General features: G+C 46.2%; 1 protein-coding gene across 1 annotated transcript; it reads right to left on the bottom strand.

Moving 5' to 3' along the window:
* Positions 1-1,111: 1,111 nt before the first annotated feature.
* Positions 1,112-20,511, bottom strand: PDPK1 (3-phosphoinositide dependent protein kinase 1). The gene is made up of 14 exons (XM_028705678.2): positions 20,352-20,511; positions 16,209-16,463; positions 15,360-15,402; positions 15,011-15,148; positions 13,647-13,791; positions 12,806-12,903; positions 12,301-12,376; positions 10,914-10,982; positions 10,668-10,764; positions 9,615-9,788; positions 7,326-7,549; positions 6,743-6,800; positions 5,127-5,279; positions 1,112-4,669 (listed from the first exon to the last, which is right to left on the bottom strand). The coding sequence occupies exons 1-14, from the start codon at positions 20,373-20,375 to the stop codon at positions 4,562-4,564; spliced, it is 1,662 nt and encodes a 553-aa protein (XP_028561511.1). The 5' UTR covers positions 20,376-20,511; the 3' UTR covers positions 1,112-4,561.
* Positions 20,512-21,856: the final 1,345 nt, after the last annotated feature.

Consider the following 21,856-nt stretch of genomic DNA (forward strand, 5'->3'; position numbering starts at 1 on the left):
CCCCTCAGCTGCTTCATGTAGCATGGGGGATAAAATCGAACCCTGAGGAACCCCGCACTGAAGGCTCCACAGAGCCGAAGAGCACTCCCCAAGCATCACCCTCTGGAAATGATCATGCAGAAAGCGGTGCCAACCACCAGTAACTTGGACAGCCACTCCAGGAGGATACCATGGCTGATAGCATTGAAAGCCGCAGACAGGAGAAAGAAGAGGCACATTTCCTCTCTCTTCTGACAGAAATCATCATACATGGCCACTAAAGCAGTTTTTGTGCCAAAGTTGGGCCTAAACCCCAAATGAAATGGATCTGGATAACTGCCTGGACTGGCTTGGGGCTTCATGGTTAGCAGAATAACACATGGCAGGTGTTTTGCTGCCAGAGTGGGTGGAAACGTCCTCTTTGGGGGGGATATAGCACTGGCTGCATTCTTATGAATACACTGATCTGATGTTGGCCATTACAGCTCTCATTTCTTTGGAAGGTTAGCCTTAAACCTAAAAAGCAGCTTTTAAAATACCTTGTAATGTTTGACACTGCAAGCCTTACTCTAATGCAGCATAATGGGGCCTGTGTGTTCTTTTCCCACTCAGGACCCAGCAGCCACCTCTGGGCCACAATATGACAATACATGGCTCTCACACAAAAAAGGTGCTGGGAACTGGAGACTGTCCTCCTTCCACCTACCCAGCTCCTGAAAAATAAGTGAATGATGCAAGCCAATGTGGATCGTGGGACATGGAGCAAGAGAGAGAGTGTCTCCCAATCCATTGCCAGATTGACACAGGAAGACATGGAGGATCCACCAGTATTTTGCTTTAAAGATGGATCAACGTTTTTCTTCAGCAGTTTCCATACTGGCAATATGTAATGCAGATAGGGGAATTCAGAAGTTTTGAACCCTGGAATATGCAATGTTTACTTATCCAAACCTAAATTTGCTTTGCTATTTTGGGAACGTGAATGAAGTGCAGATATGTTTTACTCAAACATGCAATACAAATGCTGTGTGTTAGAGATGAAACTGCAAGCTGCTGCATCTTAAGTTATACAACTCTTAGGTTTTCCACTTAGAAAGAAATGAGGAAATAAAAAAGCTGAAACTTGAAACAATCACCATAATAAACAGGAGGGTTTTATTATCTGGGATTAGAAACAGTATGCAGACATAAGCATCATCATGCAGCAACAGAAGGAACTCAATTTTTAAGAGAAAAAAGCTCAGAAATAAATACCCCTATAATGTAACTATGAAGTAGCAATAAAACTGGATATTGTTACAACTTTTACTACTGGAGAGTTCAGCTTGATCACCACTTAAAAGTATGTGCACTCCTATGTACACTTACCTGGGAGTAGGTCCCATAGACTCAGTGGGATTTGCTTCTAAGTACCATGCATACCAAAAGGTTGCAATTGCTTATAATAATTGTAGACAAGAATTAGCTATCCCAAGCTAATTTATATCACTACCCCATGAAATAATTCATCACTGAATATACTAACCTAGGTCTCATGTTTATTTCTATAACCAGAATTAATACCTGAAAAACCCAGAGCTTCCCATTTGGAACTTTCACTTTGAGCTTCATGGACTTCAGAAACAAGTTTGCATAAACTGAAACAAGCTTTTCACAAATTAGTTTGCTCCTTAATTGATGGGAAGCTTCCAAGCAATTCTAGCTCTTTCACAATGCAGAAGATGGGTGAATCTGAGGCAAGTGAGAAGCAGAGTCAGAGGCTGGGTTTGGGGCACAAAAGGTTTGTGCCAGCATTTTACGAGTTAGCAGACCCAGCTTGTCTTCATGGACCAAATACCTGATGGTGTTGTCTATGTGGTAATTCGAACAGAACTTTTCCAAAATACTCAGCATTATGTGTGGTTTATTTATATACACTTGATTGTAAAAACAACAACCACAACCACAACCCTCAAAGCAGTTTAGAAATCCAGTCAAATGCAGCAGCAAAATGCTACCCGCCTCCCAAGGTCTAATATTTGCAGCAGTGTGAACTGTGACAAACACTGCTTTTAAGACTATTGCACTTGTCCTGAAAGTGGCTGAAGAGAGATGATTTAGTTGAGAGCAAGAGTATGGAGAGTGCTGTTAACTAGATACCTCAACCCTAGTCCAGACTTGAATTATATTATCACCTATTCTAAAGGTGTCCACTCAGCCACCTGAACCAGCATTTCCGCTCTCTTGCCTTTCAAAGCTTCAGACCTGCTGTTAAAGTGAGATGACTGGATGTCTTTTCCCTTCTCTGCTCCTCCTGTCTGTTCCCTCTTGGTCCAAACTGACTATTGCCCTTTAGTGCTATTGTTCTTATGGTCCTCCCACTGGCTCTTCTCAAGGCTGGGAGAGACTGCTTGACAGGAAGAGATGGGACACCATTTTTAATGGGGCAGAGATGCTTCCTCTTAATCCAAGTAAACAGCAGGATGCAGCCAGCAAATTTAGGCAAGCCAAGCAGAAAAATGTGTCCTCTGGTGCAGTTGCAGAGCAGTTCTGCTAACATAATCGTGTCACTGGACATTTCTTACTAGAAAGACTCCTTGAATCATTAGAGAGATGAACTGTGCAGAACAATTATCATCCATGGGAGAAGTCAAATCTGTGTGTGTCATCATTTTCCAGAGAGGAGCTTCCCAGCACCTCTCCTGAGACAATCGAACACAGTTGTGGGTGATGCTAAGTTGCCACTTGCTTTCACCCAATGGGATTCAGTTTTACCAAGGGGTGGGGGGAAGGAAGAAAAACAACCAGCATGACTGACAGCTGTTGGAAGGGGATTCTCACTGCCAAAAGCACTTCTACTTGGCTCCACTACTTCTGGTGGCTTGTTAAGAGTCATGGTTGCATTGCCTGGCTGCAGGAAAAGAATACATCCATGTTCCATGTGATGGCTATTGCAGACAGTGTGCATGTATGAACAAACACATGGGTGTGTCAAAGCTTTACAGGAAAAATGGTCCAACTTGTAGACAGAACTAGAGATAACAGTACACCAGTCTCATCTGCTCCAGAAGTGCTATTCACTTTGTGCTGGTGGAACTTTGAAAAGAGCGGATTCTCTTCTTTCCAGCAACAACCAGACACTCTCCACTTCCAAGTCTACTCCTGACTTTAAGGGCAAGAGAAACCCTCACCTTCAAAATGGAACCTAAATCTGACACCTCTTGCTCAGCACTAGTGAAATATTCTCTCTTACGGTACAAGTGAAAAGTGAACAGAAGTGGTACCAGTACTTTTGGGGGGGGGGGTGAGGAAGAGAACTGGTGTCTGGGCAAGAACCTGTTCCCCTCCTTGCAAAAATGCTTAGGCTACCCAGATATCAGAGCACACCATAGAGAAAGGATGCTTGCAGTGAGAAAGCAATATCTTTGCTATGTTACAAGAAATGTTTGACCATAACAGTTTAATAGGAAAAGGACAAAAGAACGATATGAAACATTTGATAGATATGACTCAAGTACCATACACTTCCCCTCCTTTGTATCAACATTTTTACATAAACACAACAATTAGTCTGATTAGTGGAGGGGCTTAAATATATTTAAATCATGTAAAATATTTTCAAAGTTGCTAAAAGGTCTGACGCTTTGCCATTGAACAAGACAGGAATATATTTGTACACCTCATTATACAAAGAGACAACAAATCAAGTCATCAGTTGTACAACCGCGCTTCTCTCCCCAGGCACAACAGGCCAGCCCCCTGCAGTGCTCCACCCTGGAAAGAACCAGCTTGCTCCCCCTCCCCCTCTTCGGAAAAGGTGAAGAGTCTATTCACTACATCAATACAGCTTGGTACTAACTAGGCAACCTCTCAGTTAGTATTAGTTAAAAGCATGCTGGTAACTTTAATGCTCCTTATTTCAACATGTAAATGCATCAAATTAAAATTCCATGTTTAAAATTGTATGAAATTTGATTTCCAGGATTAAGTGCCACATTCAAATTTTCCCTCTCTTACCACCTGTGCCGGAGTGTATCTATCTGCAAAACATGCAATTAGAAGTACCATCCATGGAGAATCCTGCAACTGGACACGGCCTGAAGGGTTCGGCAAGGGCGCCCATCCGCTTGCAGCAGCGGTTACAAGTGCTGGATACCAACTAGAGACCAACTAGGAGGGAGGAAGTGGCAGCAGAAACAATGGTGGCCTCTCACACGGAGATGTTTCAAAGCTCCCTGACGAAACACAGTTGCATGATAAAATCGGAAAGTCACAGTAATAATCCCGCCCCACATGATCTGGGCTGTGCGCGTGGCTTGGCTTAACTCATCTACACTGAAGTCAGCAGTTTGCAGCAGAAGCCAAGGGAGTCTCTCACGGCAGCAAAGAGAGCTGTGCAAGTGTGTGTGTGTTTGGAAGCCTCAACAGAAGCACAAAAGCAAGCAAAGCGACCCTGAATTCCATTGGTTGGGCTTTTCCTTAGAGAAGGAACTAGTTTTGGCCCTGGAGATGGATGTAGGCTGGGCTGGGAAGAGTCCTCAGGCTGGGAGCATGTGGCGCTCTAGCAGCAAGGAGGGAGGCAGGGCACTGGGGGGGGGCAGTCTCATTTCGCAGTGTTCTGGTGGTATATGTGTCGCCAAACCTCGTGTATCTTTTTGCACCATTTATGAGCGTTCCCACTTGGGTCCATCAGGTAGTATGTCCTGTTAGGCTACAAGTAAACAAAGGTTTAGTGCCTACTCAATCCTGCAGCAAGAACCTAATTAAGCTGACCAAGGCCAGCAGGCAATGCATGGGCTTGGGCCTCCCCTCCCTCCCCTGGGGATGAAGGCTGCACACAGCACTTTGTACATCAGAAGTCTCCCACTGTAAAAACCAGACAACGGGCAGGAGCTATTAAAAGGCAGGGGTGGCTGTGTGAGCCAACTCTGGCCTGAGAAGGTACAAGAGTCATCAGTGTGTGGAGCTGTGTTACTGGGGAGCTGCTACTTCAGGAAGTTCTAGATCCATTTTTCAAAAAAAGGGAAGGATCCCACAGCCAATTAACACCTCCAGCACCTCCCAGGAAGCACTGGCAGCTGAATGGGCCCTGCTAATACCACACCTGCAAGAGCCCACAGAACAGGACCGGTCAAGTCAGAACTTGTCAGCAGGAAGAGGTCACTTACTGTGTGAACAAAGAAGGTCTTGAAGTTCTTGGCTTCCGGCCGGAGTTCCAGCGACCAAGGGATTTCTCCTTTCAGAATTTTGTTAACAGGGTCCACATAGTACAAGTGTGGCCCTTCAGTGAGCAGCAGCTGGCGCCTGCGAGCAAAGAGCCCCTGCAGAGGAGGACACAACACTTAGAGCGAAGCCAGCGCTGCAGGTCAGCAGCTTCAAAGAAAGGGTCAAGAAAGGCAGGATTCTAGCACCATCACAGGATACTGCTTAGGACTCAACGCTCTTGTTATAGAGCACAAAGGGATCGATCACAGCATCTTCTGAGCAGCTAGTTTCCTCTGCCTCTCTGCCATTACCATATGCAGCACAACCAGCTCACAGGACGAGGAAGGGGAAGTACCTATTATATTTTTTGCCTTTCCTGCAACAGTCTCCAAACCAAATTTTGGACAAATGATGAAAGGTCTTCAAAGCTCAAACTCTCTCCTAGGCAATGCTCTCCTTCCCCGAGACCCTCATTCCCTATGACAGCAGGGGAACTGTCATCATGGGAGTGGGACCTCCCTGAAGACCCCATCCAACACTCTCTCTACCTCTTTTGCTGTTTCCAGTTCTGGGAACCAACTTGTTCTTGGAGCTCACTGTACTCTAGATACACCCACGACTTCTGCCCAGTGGGGGGATAGTCAAATATAAGGCAGGCTCTGCAAAACACTAGAAGGCCTCCCTCCCTCCCCACTGGTTTTTTAATTTTTTTTCCGTTACCTATTACCCACCACCTGGTACACATGGAGGAGCATACAAATAAAATTATGAAATGTGGAGGTCAAGGAGAACAAACAGGGCTACACTCCCCACCACAAACTACTACATTTGGATAATCTGCTTTTGGTTTCTCTTAGTATATGTTTCTTTCCCCTCCACTACTCTGCAGGTTTTTTTATTTCATATCCCCAAGCACTTTAGAGTCACAAGTACAGTGGTACCTCAGGTTACATACGCTTCAGGTTACAGACTCTGCTAACCCAGAAATAGTGCTTCAGGTTAAGAACTTTGCTTCAGGATGAGAACAGAAATCGTGCTCCAGCGGCGCAGCAGCAGCAGGAGGCCCCATTAGCTAAAGTGGTGCTTCAGGTTAAGAACAGTTTCAGGTTAAGTACAGGCCTCCGGAACAAATTAAGTACTTAACCTGAGGTACCACTGTAAAGGTAAAGGTACCCCTGCCCGTACGGGCCAGTCTTGACAGACTCTAGGGTTGTGCGCCCATCTCACTCAAGAGGCCGGGGGCCAGCGCTGTCCGGAGACACTTCCAGGTCACGTGGCCAGCGTGACATCGCTGCTCTGGCGAGCCAGAGCCGCACACGGAAACGCCGTTTACCTTCCCGCTAGTAAGCGGTCCCTATTTATCTACTTGCACCCGGGAGTGCTTTCGAACTGCTAGGTTGGCAGGCGCTGGGACTGAACAACGGGAGCGCACCCCGCTGCAGGGATTCGAACCGCCGACCTTTCGATCGGCAAGCCCTAGGCGCTGAGGCTTTTACCCACAGCGCCACCTGCGTCCCCTCAGGTACCACTGTACAATCATTTAAAGAATGAATCCAAGGCACAGGATAAGGTGACTTACCTTCCGTTTGTCAACTGGACCCATTTTCAGTATTAGATTATTTTCTACGAACTGGTGCCTGAGAAGAAAACATCACCTTGTGTTATTTCCATCAATCCATCATTCATTGCCAAGCCATCCACTTACAGGCTTTTAGAGACAGAGTGTCAGTAAGAGGAGGAAAAGTAGCCAGCAGCCAGATGGGCGCTCCCTGCTAAGGGCATTGTGCTCAGCGCGCAGAGGAAAAAGGTCTCTAGCAGCACTTTTATGGGACTGTCAGATCCCATGGCAGAAATTGGCTGCATTTCTAAGCTCTGGCGAATTCAAATGGTCCTGGTTCCCCCTTTTCTAAAGCCCGAGATTCTGCCACCCTCCATTGTTAGGAACACGCAAGTGAGGTGCAAGATTGATGAAGCTGAACTTTATTTGTGGAGCCGCCGACCTTTCGATCGGCAAGCCCTAGGCGCTGAGGCTTTTACCGCGCCCTAGGCGCTGAGGACGTCACTCGAGGGGGGGGGGAGAAAGCAAGTGCAAGCACATGCGCGCACACACATTTGCATAAACCACTCTATGGAAAAAAAACCCCACACCCCGCAGTGCTTACCAGGGATTTCCACCAGCCTGCTTTGCCAAGAGTAACCTTTTCTCCTTTTCAGAGAACTGGAGGTCCAGCTCAAAGGAATTGCTGTCGAGGTTGTGAATGTATTGCTCTATGTTGTTGCTGCTGCCTGAGGTTTGTGGGGTGGACGTCTCCGGGGAAGACAAGGACTGAGAAGAGGCGGAGCCAGACACTTGCAGGCAGCCAAACTGACTCAGGAGATTGTCATACTATCAAAACAAGAAATATAGTTTCCAGAATAAATGGGGGGAAAGTATGTGGCATCTTACCCTTTTCTTCTGACCAATATTTCTGCCAACATAATATTCAAGTTGTCTTCAAGAGTAAATCCAGCAACATTAATGGATCTAAATTAGATGTGCCAATGAATGTGACTAGCAATGGATATAATCAATGTTATTTATTATTCTGAATGCTCTCTTTAAATGCTAATAGTACTATCATGTATTTACGCTGTATAAACACTGTAAGCCCATACTTTAGGAAAGCTACACATTTCATCTGCAAGAAAACAAATGGCTTCCAACATACAGTATCATAAAATACTGTATTTTTTTGTGTATAAGACTATATTTCTCCCCCCAAAAAATTAGTTTAAAATTGGGGGGGGGTGTTGCGTCTTATACATAGAATGTTGCGATTATTTATTTCTTAATTTAGGCTTTAAATCGTCTTATACATGGGGGCGTCTTATACACGTAAAAATACGGTAACTGTGTGGCCATCTTTTATTTTACTCAGTACATCACTTTTGCCATCTAGGCAAAATCCCATTCATTTTCTGGCCACTTGTTCTGCTGTTAGTGATATTCTCCATTTCTTTGCTTAAAAACATTCTTGCTTCAATTCACAAATGGGACTAATTCCTCGTGCTCTGTCTCACTGAGGCTTCAACACAATTTAGTAAGGACAAGACCTAGAGGGGTTTGATAGAGACTGTAAAATGCTTTATCTGCTTCCACTTTTTAATAATAGCATTAATAATAACCACCTCCCTTCTCCTGTTGACACTTCCAGCACATGCTTGTACTGGACTTTTTGTATTTTCCTTTCTAGTTATATTTAAGAAAATCAGTAGGCTTCCCAAGATTTTCACTGGAATGATTTTACCTATATTCTGCAGCTATTTAACTAAATTTTATGGGTGATTTACAAGTCATAAGAGGCCAATTTAAATCAAGAGGCTCCAGTAGAGTGATTTCAATGGGTCTACTATTGAATATGACACTGAGACACTGGATATCACTCTGCATCGTAATAAAGGGTTATTTTACCTAATTTCCCCAAATCAGCTAATTTCCCCAGAGCAATCCTCACCCAATCTGGGTAAGGCACAGGAGAGTGTGATGGGCAGCATAGCCACTGCTCCATCAGTTGCACATGTCAACCAGGACAGATGTGGGGACAAACAAACCCTTGCTCCACCCTACAGTCCACCCTGGGACTGCTGACAACAGTAGAGCCAGTTCAGTCCTCCCTCTCCAGAACACCCCATTTGGCAGGCAGCATGAGAAATTCAGTGGTGCTGGAGGAGTGCTGCTGAGGCCACTCTGAACAGCAGAAGGAGATTTCTGCCCTATCCATCCATGCTACCCACCCCCAATATGGCAGATGAGGGGGCTCGGGTCGCAGCCTCATTTCTTGCTTCACTATCTACATAATTTAATTACCCATTTTACGTTAAGACACTCAAGCCAAAGAGGGGGGGGGGAAGGTTTGTTGGATTCAAATTTCTCCTAATTTCTGAATGATTGATTGATTAAATCTATGTATCAGAAAATCCCCGTCTCCAAATTTTAAAGCCTCTATCTCTTTCACAAATTTCACCAGCGATCCCATATTTTTAACCAGCTGGAAACTAAAACATTTCCTTTTACTTGCTTTGTTTCATTATCTCCTCACAGTACATCCATGTATCACTCTTTAACCCTCCACTTGCATGCAGAAATTCTGCGAGAGAGGGAGGAAGCTGGGAAGGAGCTCTGCTTTCAGCTCAGTATTTGCTCTCACCCTCTGGTCATGTGAACTTTACAAGTGAAAGTGAGGGTGACAGAGGAGCCAAGGATTAGACCAGAGCAAGAACTACAGGCCTATTTCTCCCTTGAAGGATGCAAAGGTATTGAAAAGACCTTTATGGAGCATGGTAGATCAAGATGGGCACTCCTACTGCGACTGCTGAGATGGATGGAGAAGGATGTGAGGCACTCACAAGGGCAAACTGCCATTCAGGAGCCTTTGATCTTCCCTGGCATCAGTATCAAAGCCTGCACTTACATTTCCATAGCAATCCTCATCATCTTCTGACATTGCGGGCAAATATGCAGTGAGCTTGGGTGGTGTCTGAAGATGCAGATTCTCCCAGGTGATGGAGTCGAAAAAGGGGTGGGCCTTCAAGGGCTCATATCCTCCCATTTCTTCACAGCCTAACCTCTTGGTAGCATCTTGGACCTGGTTAAGTGAAGACACAGTTACATTTTCCCTGGAAAGACTCAGGGGGCGTCTCTGGCTCCACTCCCTGTCATTTCAGATCTTGGTGACTCACGTCAGTCCACCTCTGTGGACAATCTGTTAATGTGGGACCTTTGATGTACCTAGTAGAAGCGAGACTCCAGGAAGGAGGAGGACAATTGAGATTTCTTCTCCAAGTACCCCTTCATGGTGATTCACAAGGGGCTTTTGCAATAACCCGTGAAACAAAGGCTTGTATAGGTTTAACTGGTGTAAAGCAACGGGATAGACATCCTCTCAAGGAACTGGACATGAAGTCAACTTGCTTCCTGGAGCAAGTGGGAGGCAAGTGGCCAATTAAAAGAGAAAAGAGGTGGAAGGAGACAGGCAGGAAGGAAAGGAATGCTGGTTGCTGGCCTTGAGGCTGACATCTGTATCATATGGTACTTGTGGCGCTAAAATCTTGAACACCAACTGATTGAAAAGTTCCAGCTAGTTTGGGAACCAAGCTAACAGTCTAGTTCCATGAAGACAGGGAAAGTAGGGGGGCCTTAGCTGGAAATTAATACCTCAATACAAGGTATAGAGGAGTCTATCTGTGGGTCGGGGTGAGGCTAGGAAGCGAAAGGGCAGAAAACCCCATGGGAAGGTGGTGGGGACTAAGAAACAAGGCCCTGAAGATGCTTTGTGGAAAAGCAGGAGGGACAGGGAACAAGTCAAAGGGGCAACAGTTGGGGGGGGGGGCGGGACTCTGAAGCCTAGAGGGCCAAAACACCGGCTGGGGTAGAACAGCAGCAATGAGTAGCACATTTTGTGCAAGTTATCTGACCGGAGGCTTCTAGCATGGATTGGAAACTTTTGACAATACAATTCATTTACCAAAAGCTTTTCTACGAGATCTTTTGCCTTCGGAAAGAACTTCTCTGGGAATTCATACTCCAATTTGATTATCTTCTGGAATATGAGATATTCATTTCTGCAAAAAGGATGGGGAAAAGTATAGTTACATCTATGCAAACATTTCCTATAAGTCTACTTCAAGGTTGAAACTATACCACCCTATGGGTACACGGGCAAAGGCTAACTTGGTGGGAAGTCTGGCACTGGTGTGCTCCAAAATCTTACCCGGCTCTGAATGGTGGTAATCCTGCTACAAGCTGGTATACGATGCAGCCAAGAGCCCACAGATCCGAACTTCATCATCAAGACAGGCAAAAAGATGAGAAGGCAAAGCAGAAGAGTTAGCACTGTGGGCATATCCAATGTCACCATCTCCTAGTTCAGGCACCCACAACAAAAGCACACAACAAAAGCATCCCTTTCAGGCAGAGCTGCAAATTCCCCTGGAGTATCAGACTCTAATTTACTTGGAATGCCTGGTAAAGGCACCTTGAAGAAAAGGTGTTTATCCCTGGGCGTTTCCCAAGGATCTGATGCAGAAGCTGCCACTGTGCGCTTCCTGAACCAGATCTATGTATTTCCTCATCTTGGGTTAGGCTCCCACAGGAAGGATGGAAACAGCAGAAGAGAGACTCCAGCAAGGTCCCAATAGGGCTGAGCGATATCAGCTTTTCAGTAACGCAGTGTATCGCCAGCCAAACATCGCAGTTTGGTGACATACTGCGATGCTGAAAAAACAAGATGCATTGGCCTCTCCCTGAAAAACACTGGGTGAAACTGCCCCAGCTCTCACCTCGAGTGCTGAGGCAGTTTTACCAAGACTCGTGGGTTAGGACAATGCAACTTGTTTGCGATGGGCTGGGGGCTCTTTTAACTGCTCAACTAAGGAAAGGATAGCTGCACACTCCTCAGCCAAGCAGTTGAAAGATGCATAGGGAGGAAACAGCTGCATCGGCGCCTCGCCAATAGAGCTTGTTTCTCCCTCTCAGTTGTATAAGGGCTGTATTGAGACCTAGGCCTGGGTGATATATTGATATATTGCCTGGGACTAGTATGAGGAGCAGACTGCGATGTTGGCTTCACTCAGCGGTATATCTATGGTGAAACCGCCACTGCTCCAGAGTCCCTGTGTTAGCAGTGCCTGCTGGAGGAAGGACCAGTCCTGGGCAATATATTGATATATCGCCCAGGCCCAGGTCCCAATACAGCCCTTTGAAGAAGATCCCAAGCTAAATAGGTGCTTAAAAAAATTGAAATAAATTAAATGGCCCAAACAGCGCTTTCTTGTTCTGTCTTGTTTAATGTACAAACCAAGTAAAGCAGCAAGAGATTGCAGCAAGAAAACATGAGGACAATGCTTAGAACGTCTCGTCTCATGTTTTGCTGGTATGTTATGTTAAATCCAAGGGCTAATGAACTATTCATGTTACATAAAAATAGACAAAAGCAATCCTAAGAGCCATTGTCATGCTGTTTAAAATTTTTCAGTGTTGATTATGCAGGAGGCACAAGAATGGGGTACACCCTAATGGAAATAGGCCTCACCCATTTGCCTTGAAGATCTCTCTCTCTGTCATAAAACTCCTCTACAAAGGCAACGTATGTAACTCACCTTTTGCAGGCAGACTTCTCTGTTAACAGCTCTGGAGACACATACTGTGCTGTCCCAACAAAGGAGTTCGCCCGTGCTGAAGAAACCAAGATGCAAGTAAGCATTTAATCATTAAAAATGTCCTTACAAGGTCCTCATGAAGGCTTGGATGTGTTCATTTGGAAACAATGCTTTCATTTTTGTTGTGCAATTCAAATTTCATCAGCTTTTATTTAACTATATTTGTAGGCATCCAATATTACATAATGACTATTGTTTTTCAAACACTCCCCGCCCCCTCAACACTAAGCAGTATTTCACCCCATGGGCACCCCACTATCACCTGATTTCAGTTGCCCCATTTTAGTAACCCCGCAGGTTTCCTCTCTGATGTCATCTCCTGCGGTATAGCCATCTTACCTTTACTCAGTAAAGAACCGTCATAAACCCCATTGAGACGTAGCATCGGATACTGTGGTCAGTTTTAAGGAATTTAGTCGTTGACAGGTTGAGAAATTGCACCCACCTCGCTTGCTGTCTGCAGACAATACTTTTGCTGTCCCAAAGTCTGTAATCTGAATGTGCATGTCTCCGCTGAGCAAAATGTTCTCTGGCTTCAGGTCCCTGCAAAAGGCACAGCTGGGAATGAGCCATGCATGCACAGAGTCATGCCCTCACCAACAATTTGTGTCCCCTGGGGAAATCCCGAGTTGTCAATGTAATGCCCTAACCATGGAAAGCTGATTCTCCCCCAGGCTTCTAAAGTAACAGCAGCTATCTAGGAAATTAAGCCTGTCCTTTGGCCTTTACTGTCTCTGCCTGTTCTGGTAGGTTTGAAGTAGATTCCTACCTGCTCCTCTGCCTGGTATTGGGAGCTGCTTCCCAAATGAGTAGGAGGGGGACTAGGCAGCAGGGGGACATGGAGCAAATCTGAATGTTAGATCATGCTGAGTTCTTCTCTTCTGCCTTCTGCTGCAGGCAGGCAAAGAATACGGAAGAGGCGCTACATTTACTCTGCTAGCGACCTGGCAGAATGGGACGTCCCTCTCCTCTACAAAAAAAAAAAAAACCAAGCCAAAAGGCGACAGAGAGAGAGAGATTTCAACTGTCCAAAATCCCCATCTGGATACTTTGTACTCCAAGGCAGCCAATGCATTGTGCCAAATTAACTAGGCTGGTGTCGCCACAGGTGAGGAATGCAGGAAAGCCAGGAAGTCTCAAGAAAGGTACCTAAGACACTGCTTGCTTGCTATGGGAACTTTTGAGTCTTGAGCCACCAGGAGAAATCTATCAGGAGGGCAACAAACGGTAACTATGACAACAGCAACAAGAACCAAGAATAGATGGATTTGAATTCATTACATTACCTGTGAATGATTCCCTTTCCGTGCAAGTACTCTAATGCAGACACAATTTCAGCAGTATAAAACCTAGTACATGTCTCATCAAATGAGCCAATCTTCCGGATGTATTTTAGAAGCTCTCCATTTTTGGCGTAGCTAAGTCCAAAATCTGAATACTAAGTTAAGGATAATTTATACTGTGAATCTCTGGACCCTAAAACACAAAGGCAGATAATATGGGGCAGTGTTAGAAGGGGATAGGTGGCGATATGCTTGGAAAAAGAAGGCTGGACTCTGCACACAGCCAAAGATTTACAGTATTGGCCCGAATATAAGCCGCACTTTCCCCCCAATTTCGGACCCTGAAAAGTTAAAATGCAGCTTATACTGGTGATTTTTTTTTACCTTATGCTGCTGAAAGCAGCTGGGGAGCGTGTGTTTGGCGGGGGGGGGGGGGGGGGAGTGGTGCGCCTCCCAGCTAGTTGGCGGCGTGCACTCCCTAGCTGTTTGACGGGGGGGAGCGGCATGCCCACCTCCCAGCTGGTTGGCGGTGGGGGTGGAGCATTCGCACCACCAACCAGCAGGGAGGCGGGCACGCCACTCCCCCGCCAAGCAGCTAGGGAGCATGCGCAGCCTCCCAGCTGGTTGGCGGTGCGCACACTCACTAGCTGGTTAGCCTGCGCATGCTCCCCCCCTCCGCCAAGCAGCTAGGGAGCACGCATACCGCCAACCAGCTACACAAGCCGGTGCTGGTGCTCGGCTCCGAGCACGCTCCGTGCCTGCCTACTGGCACTACCGCCCTGTATAGGGGATGGCCGGCACCAGCACCTGCAAATAAACCTTGAATTTTAAGTGTGCAGCTTATATTTGGGCCAATACGGTACAGCGGTTAACTTAGTCTCCAACCATTTTGGGACAAGGGGCACATTTGGAGATAAAAGAAACTTGTGGACACCACAAAATACACATTCCACAGAAGAAAAACTGGTGGTATTCAGAAACAGCCCCATACACCTAAAAGGCAAAGCACAGACACCTAGAGACAAATAAAACACAGTAAAAACAACAACAAACTTCCTCCCACCACAAAAACTAGGCAATCTCATCAAACAAAAAATATGTAAATATAAATTAAAAAATAAAAAGTGGGAGAGGGGGGCTGAGTGGGGTGCCTTAAGGCACCGCCATACCCATGGGGGGGGGCAAGACTCGTCCTCTGCCAGGTTTACAAGATTTAAGATTTTTCACATTTGTATCCTGCCTAAGAATTCTGGTACAACTATTCTGAAAACATCACTGGGTTAGCAAATGAAGAAACATGGTTCTTTTCCCCCACACACATTATCCCAACAAATATCACCATGAAACATTTCCATCCAGAAGGATACAGAGCTTCTCATCATCCTGAAAGGTGAAGTAGAGATTGACAAAGAAAGGGTGATCCAGGCAAGACATGATATCTTTCTCCCTATTCACGCAAGGCACCTTGCCCTCTTTTATGATGTGGCGCTTCTCCAGAATTTTAACTTTTAAAAAGACAAATAAGTTACAACACACTTGGGAAATACACAGTGAAGCTGCAAACTCATCTGCTCTGCTTGACTATGAAGCTACACTTAGAGAGCAGCTTCCCACAAAAGCAGCAGCAGGCGTAACCTAGACTTCCTTTGGCTCCATTATGAGGACAGGACATCATCCATCTAAAATCCACACCCTAATGAAGAAAGGGTTACTCACTGGCATATTCTCTGGAGGTAGACAATTCTCTGGCCAAGAAGACCTGTTAAATGGGAAATAAGAACTGCCTTATGTTTTGCACGCAACTAAGATCCCACAAAAGGTCTCCAACCTACTGAGGGGGTGAGTGGAAAAGGGGAATTCCACCCATTGGAGCCCAGGGCCCCAAGGGACCATTGCTCTATCCACACCAGTTACATCAGCCAGTCTCATACACATTCCCAGCACTCCCTAAAGACAACATGTAGGAACTGTTCTGGCAGTTCTCCCAACTTCCTAGGGCAGATTTTTTTCTGGGGGGTGGGGGAGTGGGAGTCACTGCACTGGCCTTTGCTAGTGTGCTTGGTTAGTTGAATCTGGTCCTATATGTCCAGAAGGCAAGAGGCAAACCATCATTTTGTAAGAAGTCCTAAAATCCAGGATATCCTAAGGTACCCAAGAGGTTTTTTGTTTTTGATTTTTTTTTGGGGGGGGCAGCTATAGCAAGCAATGACACATCACAGGGGTGGAGAGTCAAAACCTGCCAATGGAACATGTGCACAACAGCAGGGGTTCAATGAGGACAGACAGAGGTGGTAACCTCATCTCACTAAAAGTCTGGTGTGAGACTGCAGGGGCCACAAGAGGACAAAAAGCACCAGAACAGTCAACAGCTGTGAACATTATTTCTCTGACCTCCTGCAGAGCCAAGTAGAACCTTCCTCCAGGCAAGTGGGTGGGCAAAGTGCTTTCCTTAGAGAATGCTAAGTGGGGGGGGGGGGGAGAGAACTGTCTGAATGATACACAAAGGCCAAATGGCTGGCTTCTGCCATGACACTCCCAGAACCCACAGTTACAGTAGATACTCACTGTTGAGAAAGACCCTTCGCCCAGAATCTTGACAAAGTTAAAGTCCTCTGGGCGTTTCTTTCGAGGCTGTGGAGGTTGCTGCAAGGATTTTTCACTCCCCCTTGGCTCAGCCGTTGTGCCCTCCATGCTCAGTCCCTGCCTGCTGCCACAGGGAGCAGCAACAGGTGAAGGGCTGGGATCTGCCTGGTTCCTCACCATTGATGGTGATGGGCAGGAACATAAAACCACGCTGGACTGGATTGGAACAGCATCGTACTGAAGGAAAGAGAAAGAATATACATGATGCTGCAGCTTGCAATCTATTAGCCACACATCCCCGTATACAAGTCGGAAATATGCCAAAGTTCAGGAGTGCTGCTCCCCACAAAAAAGGGGGGGCTACAGACACCTTCTGGTGATCATGGCAGCTATGCTACATTGCTGTGATTCCATAGATCAAGCATGTACAAAACACACAAAAATGGCCACCTCATGACCTGAATTTCAAGAGTCAAGAGTTGCCACCTTACTGCTTCACAAATAATTACTATTATTAATTACACACCCTTTACCCTAAGGTCCCAGCCTATACTTGAATCTATAAAAGCCAAAGTCTTTCAGATCACAGCAGGTCTTCAGAGATCTGAAGGCTAAAGGAATCCAACCCACAAAGTTTGGAAGCTGCCTGAAGAACTTGGTAAGTCTAACACACACATCCAATTAGCTAGACAGAAACTGAAACAGTCTGAAACCATTTGGCGTTTTAATATTTGACACGCAAACTAGTGAAAAGAGCAGCTTACTCAAATGAAATAATAATTCTGCAATTCATGGCTTTAAAATATCCTTACATAACCAAAGACACCAGAGACTCAAGATGGGACCATCTGCATGCAAAGCAGGTACATTAGCTACTAACTTACAATTCCTCCACTATTTTATTACAATGTGCTCCTAGGACCTCTGGTCATTCTGTCATCTTACAGTAGAATAGTAGCCTCCAAACTACATTCTAATAATGAGAAACAGTAAATGTTTTTGACTGGAAGCTTAGCATATTGAGGACTGCTATAGTGAATGTATGGAATTGTGCTTCACTGATTGCTTGGTGCCTGTTTTTTCATCGAAACACAGGAAACTACTGATACCAAGTCAGGCTAATTGGTCCATCTAATTCAGTATTGTTTACACTGAGAGGTATTCAAATATCCAAAGTCAAGCAGATTCCCCATTTATATCAGGAAGCTTTTCATTATCAACAAGTTCAATTTTCAGACTTTCCTTTAGACTCTTAACTTTAAGGAAATTAAATGAATGATTAATTAATTCTTTCCTTCCTTCAGTGTTGCTATTTCTTCAGGTGAGAGAGGTTTATAAGATGTCAAGACTCCTCATCATACTGGCTGAAACATTCCTATCCATTTGACATCGCCATTTCAATTTCCTCTGAACAGCTTATCAAGGTCTGCCATCTAGGTATGAATCCAGTTTCAGAGTAAAAATAGTGTTCCAGACTGAATAAATGAGCTAACTTGTAATGGGTCATGGCTTTAATGGCTGCCTTACTATGTCCCACTTGCTCTTGCCAATGCCAAAGAAAAGTACCCAGGCCAGGTATGTGTAGGTTTGAAAGTGTTATAAAAATCCTGCTGACACATAGAATAGAAATACTTTTGCCTAGATAACAGTTCCTCTACTTCTGTAGCTTATTACTTCTAACATGATTTTTAAAATGCACACACCCTTGTTACACTTACCCAGCAACTGAAATTTTATGCTGGTTTCAACCCCCACCTGAATTTTGAGTCCAGTCCATTATTTTCATTGTGTCAAAGGCTATATATCAGCAATAAACCACAGATAAAAAAGCATCAATATGGCATGAAGCTAACTGCTTTTAATTAACTACAGTTGCTTTTATTAATCACTTCTGTTTTAACTGTTTTGTTTAGTTTTAAGAGGTTTAATGTGATTTTAATGGGATGATTATTTTATGATGCTTTATATTTAGAACAATTGTTTTCCAAGAGAAAATATACATAGCAGATAATTAAAAATAAGCATAATAAATAAAGAACCTCCGGCTCTCTCAGTTGTCACAGCATGTGGTTGACTTGCCCAGGTAATGAGTTCTGTAGCTAGACAGATGGTATACAGTTACGCTACTGCAGCCACTGATTACATCCAGCCTTGAGAAGTCTAGGATCACCAGTGAAATGCAAGTTTGTTTTGTAACAGAATGATAACATTTTGGCAAGTACAGTATTTTACGCTCACAGCAAAGAGCAGGGGGCAAAGAGCCCCCTGATAATTACTTGCAAAGACATATATAATCCATGCCCTGGCAATATTTACAATGGAGCTTCTTCAGTATGGAACTTAACAGTTTGTGAACAGGGCCTACAAATTTCAAGGCAGAGCCATCCCTGGACGCAGAAGCCCCATCATGTGGGATGCTAAAATCCAAGAAGCTAAGACAGCCTTCCTCAACCTGGTGCCCTTCTGATGCCCTGGACTATGATTTCAGCACAGCCATGCTGGGTGCTGCTAACGGGAATTGTAATAAAAATATGTGGAGGGTATCAGGCTCGGGAAGTTTGATCAAGGATGGTGTTACATCTGCCTATCTCTGGGGAACACAGGATAAGCAAGTGTACACTGTTTGCACACACTACATGATGCTAGGCAGATGCACACACAAACTGCACAAGAAATCTGGAATCATTTTCACATTTAAGTCATTCTACAGTACTAAGAAAAGTCAAGTAAGGCGATGAAAGTGCAAAGGACACAGGCACACCTGTTTGAAGTCTGATGGTGGCATAAAGTTACACAATTCTGCAGAAAAGGCCATAAGTGTTATAGAACTTGTGGTTTGCATGTATAAAAATGTCAGGCTCTGCTCCATTCAGACTGAACTACTGTTGCCCAGCTCAGGGAATTATTGGTTGGATGAGGCATTGATTTGATTCAATACAATGTGGAGTCTTCTATGCCTCCTATGGCATATGTACTCATGGCTGGCATTTGCATTTTTAATTCTGCTGATAACAAGAGGTCATATGGAAACAACATCTACACTTCCTCAAACACATGTGACATAATGTGAGGACCGGGTAGCTGCCTGTCCTGTGCCAGTTTTCACCAGCTGATATGTATTTGTAAGTAAGTGGGAATAGGTTGGAGTTGGTGCCACAGAACAATGGGCACTTTTTACTAAATGACACTAGAAACACCCATGACAGTTGCCAACTGTGTCAATGAAACTACTGGGAAGAATGGCAATTACTCAAGAACTTTAAATCAGGATGTGAAACAAATTTGAAGTAGAACAGGCTGAAAATGAATGCTTCTGACAACAAGCATCAAAAGCTACACATATATTGAAAAAAGAAAAAATTCGCTCTACAGCAGCACTTCCTGAGGATTGAGCGTATTAGATCTCACCTCAGCTGTAAATCAACTGGGCATCCTTTGCATGACGTCTGCCTTACAGAATTGCTCCTTAACTAATATATAAGAATTTTCTTTGACCAAGATTCAGCTTTTCAATCCCTCAGGACTAGCAGGGCCCCCAAAACGGTGGGCCAAGGCGACACACTGCTCTATCGCTAATGCTAAGCCCGGAATGTAGCCGAAATCGCAACCTCCGTATCGCCCGCGACAGTCGGAGGCGCCAACACCCAATGCACACCGGAAGACGAGCTGCCCTCTCCGTTGCCGGCGGGGGAAGGTGGTGGAATTCCGAGGGCAAATGGGCGCGCCCCTCTCCGCCTAAGTGGGGCACTCACTTCACGGGGATCCCGCGCCGCTACGCAGAACAAGGCAGGCTCTGGCCGAGGCCTGCCTGCTTGTCCAGGTAAGACGACGGGAGGCCAAACACCGGGGGGGGGGGAGGTCAGGGCCCGGCCGGCTCCTCCGCAGCTTTCGTTTCCGCGCTGTAGCCTGGGCCCCGCCCCTCTCCGGCCAGGATCCCAGGCTGACCCCGAGGCGCCTGCAGAGCCCCTGGCCAAGAGGAGACCCGGGGTCGGGGAGCGGCGAACCCCACCTTCTCTCCGCCAGAGGTCCCGCTCGCGCCGCGGCCTCCCGGAAGGCAGCGCAGGCCAAGCGGCCGCTCCTCTCCTCCCCTCGCCCCTTCCCCGCCGGCTCCCGCGCGGAGCTTACCAGGGGGCTGCCGGTGCTGGCCATGGGCGCGGGCTGCTCGTCCGTCTGCCCGCCCTCCGAGCGAGCGAACGACTCGGCCGCGCTCCAACCAGAGGGTCCGACCCAATGGGACGCCCGCGTCCTCCGTGAATGACGTCGGCCACAACAATGCCCTCTTCCGCTAGGGGAGGGCGGGACTTCCGCCCGCCTCCCTTCAGCACTGGATGGGCGCCGAGGCACTCAGCCACGTCTCGTCGGCTCACGCGAGACTGTCTTGCGCTTGCGCCAAAGAAGCCGGGCGGAGGGCGGGGGGCGAGTAGAAAGAGGAGCAGGTCAGCTGACCAGCCGGCTCCGCGGGAAGCGGGAGTGAAGCAATGCGCCACGCCCACTCGCTTTACCCACAACGCCTCTGGTTCGCCTCCAACCGCCGTTTCCCGTGATGCACTACTCCCCCCTTTCGATGGTGGCAAGCCGAAGGGGGAGAGCTGTTCGGTAGAGAGGCTGCCTGGGGACGCCTCCCGCGGATGACCCGGAGCCAGCTAGCTTGCTGGCTTCCTTCCTCCCATTGACTCGGCTGGAGCTCGGGAAGCCGGAGGGCGGCGAAGAGGCTTTCAGGCCCGGGACTCGACTTCTCCGTCTGCTCTCTTCCTGCCTCAGCAGCAATGAGACCCTCCTGCTGCTGTCGCTGCTCTTATGCTCACAAAGATAGTGAAAGAGCCCCCGAGTCCACCACCCTTCAATATAAATATTCTCAGGGCTACTTGCACCAATAGAAAGCATCAGATATAACAAGATACTGTAATATTTATTTCATCACCTCATTCCACAAAGATCTGATTGCTATTTATATCATTACAGGAAAAGTATACAGCGGAGGTTTCCAAACATTTCATGTTGGTGACACACTTTTTAGTCATGCATCATTTTGCAACACAGTCATTCAGTTTTACTAGCAAACCGGAGGTTAAACTAACCCCTTTCCAGCCCCGGGAGCAGCGCGGGGACTGTTTGCGCAACACACACACTGCAGCCGACACACATGTTTGGAAAGCTAGTAAACAGAATACATACCAACTGAAGACAATCATGTAAGGTATTGGAAAATTTAAAACAACAAAACAGCCTTGGCGCAACAGTTCAGCAAACACCACCTGCCAGCAGCAGAAGAGAGACCTCAACCATCAAATGTCTGGGAATCAAGAACAGTCTTGGCCTGGCAACCCCCCCAAAAATGGCAGTGGTAATGTCAAGTGGGCCTCCTTGGGAGGGGCACTCCTGAAAATACCCTTTCTCCTGTACTGGAGGGGGAACTGAAGAGAAGAGCCTGGCTGTCAGATTAGATATATGATCCATGTAGCCCAGTCTCCTGTGTTCACAAAAGCCAATCGGATGCCCCAAAGCAAAGCTCTCAAGCATGATCCTGGTGTACCAGCCCACCTGCAGTTTCTAGCAGCTGGTGCTATTCATAAGCATATAGTACCCACTGGACATCCCAGCAGTGATCCAATAGGAGAGCACATGGAATA

This window comes from Podarcis muralis, chromosome 14, assembly GCF_964188315.1.
Source record: "Podarcis muralis chromosome 14, rPodMur119.hap1.1, whole genome shotgun sequence".
Lineage (NCBI taxonomy): Eukaryota > Metazoa > Chordata > Lepidosauria > Squamata > Lacertidae > Podarcis > Podarcis muralis.

Coding starts and splice junctions, on each gene's coding strand:
- PDPK1 (XM_028705678.2), bottom strand. CDS start 20,375: ATGGCCAGCACCGGCAGCCCCCTG. Junction 15,403..16,208: donor GCGAAGGGTCTTTCTCAACA/GTGAGTATCTAC, acceptor CCCATTTAACAG/GTCTTCTTGGCCAGAGAATT. Junction 10,983..12,300: donor GAGAAGTCTGCCTGCAAAAG/GTGAGTTACATA, acceptor TTGATGATGAAG/TTCGGATCTGTGGGCTCTTG.